Raw genomic sequence first — 7,596 nt, forward strand, 5'->3', positions numbered from 1 at the left:
ACTTCTAAGTTTCCAAAGCTTTAGGTGTGCGCTCCAAGCCCCCACGAAACCTCTAAAAGGACCTTTTATATTGGAGCTAATCAGCTTTGAGAATATTCCAAAAGGCGTGCATGGGCAAGAAAACCAATTTTTATACAGATAGAACATAAAATCAGGCCTCCTCTCTAAGAAAGAGACAATTTACTGATCTGATTGTAATGTTAGGATGTGCAGTCTAGGACCTACTAATTTGTAAAGGGAGAGAGCTCACTCACCTAATAATATGCAGTCCTTTGGTATGATACACGCGGTTTGACGCATAGATGGACTAGGGAGAGGTGGAAGGCAGGTGCTGTTCTCTTCTTATTATTTATATATATATATATATATATATATATATAGGCATTTAAAAAATAAAGCGAAATAATGATGAGTTTTACTGAATCGCCATAAGGAGGGATCATTGGTTGGTGGGCCGGGGGGGGGGGACTGATCATTTATGTGGGTATTTGATTTGTAAGGCAGGGGATAAGTAGGTATATTTATGTAGTTATTTAGCTATTTATTTATCTAATTTCCCAATAAATATTTGCGTTGTTGGGAGGGGAAGTGGGCGTGCCCGGAAGGAAGGGGCCAGCCACTCTTATCGTCTACTACAAAATTACCTACACACAGCTGATGCGTGTAAGGCTCTCTCTCTCTCTCTCATATTTATCTCTTTCAGTTTCCCCTTAACCATCTTCCTCTCGACCTTTAAAAAACCTCTCTCTCTCACATACATTCCAACCCATCAGCTTACCCACAATCACCAGCTTCCATTGAATCCCCCCCCCCCCCCCCCCCCCAACATCCATGGCTCCTCCCCTTATCCTCCTCCTCCTCTCCCCTCTGCTTGCCACCCACCTTGCCTCCCTTCTCACCCTTGCCCACCACCATGACACCACCACCGCCGCCGCCACCACCACCACCACCACCACCAGCGTTAGACGTCACATGTTGTCCAACGGACTGGGCACCACGCCTCAAATGGGGTACTACTGCTGTTTATCATCATGTGCTGTTCATCGTTGCTTTCCTAATCATACTCATACTGCTAAGTGCTAATCGTACCGTTAAAGCGCTACCCGTACTGCTAATCCTGTTCATTAAGCACTAACCATACTGCTGTAAATCTTGTTCATTAACCACCGCAAGTCTTCTGGCGCAGATGGAACAGCTGGAACCACTTCGGCTGCCAAATCAATGAGCAGATCATCCGTGACACAGGTTACCTCAGAAAGCAATCCTTTGATGCAATTATCAATGCATCCCAGTCCGTCATTATTTGCATATATTACACGTGATTAAGAATATGAGCATGGAGGTTTAGATACTCACGTGAACTGATCTCCTATTCATTTTATTTCCATCGATAGCAATTATCGATGTGGGAAGTATTGGAATGTAATTAATCACGCACTGATTATGTGCTTGTGGGTGTGGTTGGTGTGGCAGCGGATGCGTTGGTATCAACGGGTCTGGCACAATTGGGATACAAATACGTCAATATAGGTAGAAATATGAATATATATATATGTATATATATGAGAGAGAGAGAGAGAGAGAGAGAGAGAGAGACTAGAGTCTCTCAAATTACCTTTGCCTCTTGGCTGCAGATGACTGTTGGGCAGAAATGAGCCGCGATAGCCAGGTAATTTATTGCTATTATTATCAACACTGAAAAGTAGTATTTATGACTATTATTATTACTATCATTATCTAAAAGTATTGTTATTCATGTGACGCGACTATCCATCTTCTAGGTAGCACAAAGTCGTCAAGAAAGGATTCTCGTTTAAAGTCTCGTCGGTTGTGGTAGTTGTGTGTTGTTATTATATGTTTATAGGATTACATTTACTTTTTGTTGTTGTTGTGGTATCAATGGTAGGAGTACTTTCACCTCTTTCATTTACATGGTCCTTATAGCATGTGTGTGTGCACGTGCATAAATGCAGTTGTGTTGCAGAAACATCCTCTAAGATCCTCAAAGGCTCATGTTGAGAGAGAGAGAGAGAGAGAGAGAGAGAGAGAGAGAGAGAGTCTATGCATGTGTGTGTGTGCACATACACGTGCATGTGTGTGAACCTATGGATGTGGGCAGGGTAACTTGCAAGCAAGATCCTCCACCTTTCCCTCGGGAATCAAAGCCCTCGCAGACTATGTGCATGCCAAGGGCCTCAAGCTAGGCATATACTCTGATGCAGGGTAAACTCATAATGACCTTCTTACAAAGTTATAAATTGTGTTTCAACTTTCCATCATTATATTACTTGTAGTATCTTGTACCTTTATATACGCCTTCATGTAACCATGAATTTATCAAGTTAAACTATGGCTTGAGCCAACTCGTCACCTAATCTTAATATTGTTAATTTACATTTTGTGTGGACAGTTACCAGACCTGCCAAGGCCAACCAGGATCCTTAGGGAACGAATATAAAGATGCAGCTACCTTTGCTTCTTGGGTAAACATCATTTCTTCATTGACTTATGTAGAAACACACACATACTTAATCTAAAGACATGCACACACAAAAACTCACGCAAACCGAAGTAAACCATGCAATCGTATGAGTAAATTGCTAACGTAGAATAGATCTTGACTCAATTGGGACTTTGCGATATGTAGAGTCATTTCCTATGCTTGTTGATTGCACGACTTTCTAGAATTTTATTTAGAATGCATCACAATAGAAGTGAAGATGACAAAGCAATAAATAACTAGGTAAACATATATTTTTCTCTCAAAAGCATAAAGATTAAATGGTCCATTAATGGCAAAAAATGTTTCAAATCATTGGAATGTCAATAAAGATTAAATGGTCAATTAAATTGAGAGTATATTTTCAATTGTTGGAATGTCACTAAACCACTTACAAATGGCTTTACCCAACTTTTCCAAAATTCATGTGAAAAGGGTGTATTTTCTGTAGGATGAAAAGTTTTGGAGCTACATGTGATGATGCATACAATGCAACTCTCATTGTTCTACAAACAATATCCAACAATTAAGATAAGGAAGGATAATGTCAACAATTGACTTGTTTGCTCATTGCCTTCTGTCATGTAGCTAAATAACACATGAATTTTCCTATGTCTTCCTTAGTGTGTATAGTTTTCATATAGTTTTGATTTGAGGTGCACATTCATATGTGATCTCTATTTAATAATGGATTTCATGATATTGCTTACACGAATTTTAACATGATCGTCATGTCGTGTAGGGTATTGATTATTTAAAATATGACAATTGCAACAATGATGGAACAACCCCTGAAGTGAGGTATCTCAATAACACATGTTTTTCATATGAATCATTAGTGTTAGTGTGTGAAACTAAGCTAGGGAGTATGCATGTCCATTTTATTCTCACATTACTAGCCATGCTCACTAGAAATGAAAAATTTCTAATGTCTTCATTAAAAATCATGATGTTGCCAAAATCATATGAATTAAATAATGCAAATGACTTGGCATGTGGAGCCTAAATATGCATTGAGGTTGGAGATCCTTGTTCATAGTTTTCATTGTGCATGTATGCAATATGTTGCCCTTATTCTACCTTGATGACACATGTAGTAGTAGCTTTGTTGACATAGGTGAAGTATGAGAAATGATCATGTAGTAGCATTGTTGGATTCATCATTATAGCTTTATGTTCATATACCCACAACAAATATAAAGAAAAGAAATAGGATTTTGATAGTTAAACATGCATTGTAATGACACTACATATGAAAGTTTCTGTAAAAGTAACAACAAAAAGTATGTGTGTGTATGTGTGTGTGTGTGTGTGTGACCTATGTATCATGTGCACTGTAAAAGTGGCTATTTCAATTTTCTCTTATTTTGGATGTAGGTTTCCTGTCATGGGAAAGGCTTTGCTAAGCACCAACCGCCCTATATTTTACTCACTATGTGAATGGTTGGTATTTATGCATCCTATTATGTACATGGTTCATGGCTTTGGTTTTGGTTATGGCTAAGCATCACTAAGTAAATTTTTGGTTTGGGTCAATGAATATATACACATTTTCTTATATTTTACAATACAATATTAGGGGAGTAGACAATCCAGCCACATGGGCTCCTAGCATTGGAAATAGTTGGAGAACAACTGGAGATATTAGTGATAATTGGTCAAGGTAAATGAAAGTTGCCTCATCAAGGGTAACCTTGTCAAATTAGTCCTACCATCAATCTTACTAATTTGGTCATAGGTCTAATTTGATTATAGTTATTAATGCTAATTATTTTTGGGATATTTTGGGTTTTCTTAAATATATGTGGCAGCATGATATCACGGGCCGACCTCAATAATGCATGGGCTTCTAATGCAGGACCTGGTGGATGGAATGGTATATTTGACTTGAAATTTCTAATATGTGCATAACTAATCATTATCAAGTCTCCTTAATCCAAAACGTAATTTGTAATATCCAAATCAAGGAAAAAAATTATTTACAATTTAAGTCTAAAAAGTAGTTTTCATGATGAACAAGATGTAACGAGAAATTCATGCAAGCTAAGATATAAGAAACCTTGTATACTTTAATGAGAATGAGGATATGCTTACTATATTTTAGATCCTGACATGTTGGAAGTGGGAAATGGAGGCATGACAACACAAGAATATCAATCACACTTTAGCATTTGGGCAATTATGAAGGTAAAGGACTATAGTTATTATATTTTTCATCAAGAAATATATCTTATGCTTCAAAGAGTATGTAATAAAGGATTAAGGATGAGAGGTAACACTTGGTAATTTAGTTAATCTTCCTTTATTTTTTCTCTCTTATAGAGTCTAGACTTGATAAGCAAATTATTCTTCTTCAGGCTCCCTTGTTGATCGGTTGTGATGTTAGGAGCATAAGTAGTGAAACCCTTTCCATATTAAGCAACAAAGATGTTATTTCAATTAATCAAGGTAAGCATTTAAGGACTTATATGCTTGCTGTTTATGAGAGCTAATATATTCACATGAGACATGTATCTTAAGAACTTGGATTATTCCTTCTTATTCTTTCAAGTCTTCTAATGTAATTTTATACTCCATATGTAGATTCTTTAGGAGTGCAAGGTACAAAGGTCAATCAAAATGGAAATTTAGAGGTATATAATATTTCACATTTTGAAGTGCATATTGAACTCCCTATAAATGAGTCTTGACTACTTAAAAGTCACCTTATTATTTTTATTCTTGTATTGTTACTTGCAACTTAGGTTTGGGCAGGACCTTTATCGGGAAATCGAGTAGCAGTGGCCCTATGGAATCGTGGAGATTCACAATCTATCATTACTGCTAAATGGTCTGACATTGGGTTATCATCCTCCTCGGTGGTACAAGTTCATGATGTATGGGAGGTAAGTTGCTTAAACATCATATGACTACAAATGAGTTGTATTGAGTGTAAGGTCTTTCTTTGGTTCTCTTGTCCATGCATCCACTCTTGTGTCTAAGCATAATTCTTTTCCAATGCCTTTGTGCAGAATCAAGATTTATCAACAACTTACCAAGGAAGCTTGAGTTCCCAAGTCGGAGCACATGGAGTAAAAATGTTCATTTTGAATCCTTCAAGTTAACACATTTTTTGGATGGGATCATATTCCTAGTGGAACTCTCCAAACAAAATTCCACTCTAAACCATGAATGGTGTCCTATTGCAAAAGGTTGTTTGATTTTGGCCATTGAGAGGCATGAATAGAAGCATACTCTCAAGTATCCAAAAATCCTTATTTGTCTTCACAATGTCCTATACAATATAAAAGTGAATACAATCATACAACATTTTCTTAAAGCTCAAAATTTGAGTGCAAACAAATTAGAAGATATAGGACACAAATTAAATACCATTGTTTTCACCTTCAATTGATATGGATTTTACTTGATTGCAAAAAATGATAAGCTACAAGGTTAAATTTATGATTGCTTTGCAAATTGAATTGTTCCATCTTAATTGTCTTGACAAATGTTTTGTGTATGGATATAATCTAAAATGTCAATTACCACAAAAATAATGCTAATTTCTATTCGATAGCTTATAACAATGTCAAATAATTATATTGATAACTTTCTACACTACCATATGTCAAGATTATCTTACCTTTTGAAAACTCAACTTATAGATGTGCATAATCTTATACACATTCTTAGAGAAGAAGAAAAAGGAAATGATTAATGCGAGAATAGTTCGTGTATTTATCTCAATGCCACTCGTAGAAAAATTCATCTTATACCTAACCCTGCTATCGTTTTTAGCATGTAAAGTATGCAAAATTTTGGGTTTTAATCTTCTTTTCTCTTTACTTGTAGTCCTTTTACTACATAGTATACACTTCCAAATATCTCTCCTATCATTTTATGGTGCCAACCTTCCTAATTTGTCACCCCTTAAATTATTCTAATCGTTACATTGATTTCAATTTTGTATGTCCATATACATAATCACAAATCCATAAATTTATCTTGATGGAAGTTTCCATACATATGTCTATCAAGCTAGTTTTACCTATATGTACATACACATGCAAATGCACATACCTAGATATAGATGTAGGTTTACATACCACTAGTTTGATTTATTAAACAAATATTGAACACAAAGCTACAATTCAAAGTTTGCAAAATGCTACATCCTTTCAAAGCCTAGTTTGGGATTTGTTGCTAATAAGAAAAGGAGAATCAATTTTAGAGAAGAATGTCTAAGGTGACGAGTGTATCTTATTTCCGCATTTTTGTGTGCCATTCCCACACTTTTCCCCTTATTTTATATGGATGGCCATATATGAAGGCAAGCTACATAGAATGCAGCTCCCAAATGGTTACACTTTTTCACTCATGCCTATGTAGATGCCTCTTCTTGAATCCAAAAGGTTTGGAGGTGGGTGTACATGTAGCTAAAGGCATCCATCTCTAATGTGGCACAATGGTTAGTTTACATGCTAACTTCAACACATCAAAAGATTCTCAAAGTCAAGAATTAAGATTGGCAGTATTGTCCTATTTCATAGCTAATTTGAAAGAGTGCTAGCACAGCCCCTAGCTTTAGCTATAAAAATGCAAAAAATTTTAACACAAAAATTTTCAAGCTTGAAAAGTCTAGCTTATAGCTTTGGATGGTAGATGAAGTGAGAAAGTAAAGTTGAACTTGCAAAAAATAAAGGCGAAAATATATAACTTTGCTTCATGGTCATGGCATGTCAAGCTATTGAAAGGTGAGAAGGATCGAAGCTTGCTTGGAAGAGCTATGGTGGGAGAGCAAGAGCAAGGAAGAGAGAGAGATCAAATGGGAACTCCAACAGTCGCAATATGTGACTGGGCCTTCCTTTATTCAAACTATCACTAAAATAATAAAGAATAAAGTGAAGGTGATGGGCACCCGCCACATGTAGTGTGCAGTGGCAAGTATTGTCAATGTAGTAATACACTGGGGACTAGGCAGAGGCGCCTTTACCCCCAACAACCTCCCACTTAAAGGCGAATCAGCCCCAATGAGGAGTGAAAAGAAAAAGAAAATATAGTACAATGTACACATGTACAATAGGATGAGGAAAAACATCATCTCATCCAACACC

General features: G+C 36.5%; 1 protein-coding gene across 1 annotated transcript; it reads left to right on the top strand.

The window, feature by feature from the left end:
• The first annotated feature begins 687 nt into the window (after positions 1–687).
• On the top strand, positions 688–5,743 carry LOC148013273 (alpha-galactosidase-like). The gene is made up of 15 exons (XM_087667773.1): positions 688–1,010; positions 1,187–1,245; positions 1,474–1,530; positions 1,635–1,669; positions 2,120–2,223; positions 2,411–2,483; positions 3,243–3,301; positions 3,878–3,943; positions 4,080–4,163; positions 4,312–4,376; positions 4,605–4,687; positions 4,858–4,948; positions 5,084–5,133; positions 5,245–5,385; positions 5,512–5,743. Exons 1-15 carry the CDS (start codon positions 832–834, stop codon positions 5,602–5,604), a joined length of 1,239 nt encoding a protein of 412 aa, XP_087523899.1. The 5' UTR covers positions 688–831; the 3' UTR covers positions 5,605–5,743.
• Positions 5,744–7,596: the final 1,853 nt, after the last annotated feature.

This window comes from Lygodium microphyllum, chromosome 26 (genome assembly GCF_053477565.2).
Source record: "Lygodium microphyllum isolate KBCC chromosome 26, Lygodium_microphyllum_v1.1.10, whole genome shotgun sequence".
Classification (NCBI taxonomy): Eukaryota; Viridiplantae; Streptophyta; class Polypodiopsida; order Schizaeales; family Lygodiaceae; genus Lygodium; species Lygodium microphyllum.

Coding starts and splice junctions, on each gene's coding strand:
- LOC148013273 (XM_087667773.1), top strand. CDS start 832: ATGGCTCCTCCCCTTATCCTCCTCCTCCTCTCCCCTCTGCTTGCCACC. Junction 4,377..4,604: donor AGGACCTGGTGGATGGAATG/GTATATTTGACT, acceptor ACTATATTTTAG/ATCCTGACATGTTGGAAGTG. Junction 4,688..4,857: donor GCATTTGGGCAATTATGAAG/GTAAAGGACTAT, acceptor ATTCTTCTTCAG/GCTCCCTTGTTGATCGGTTG.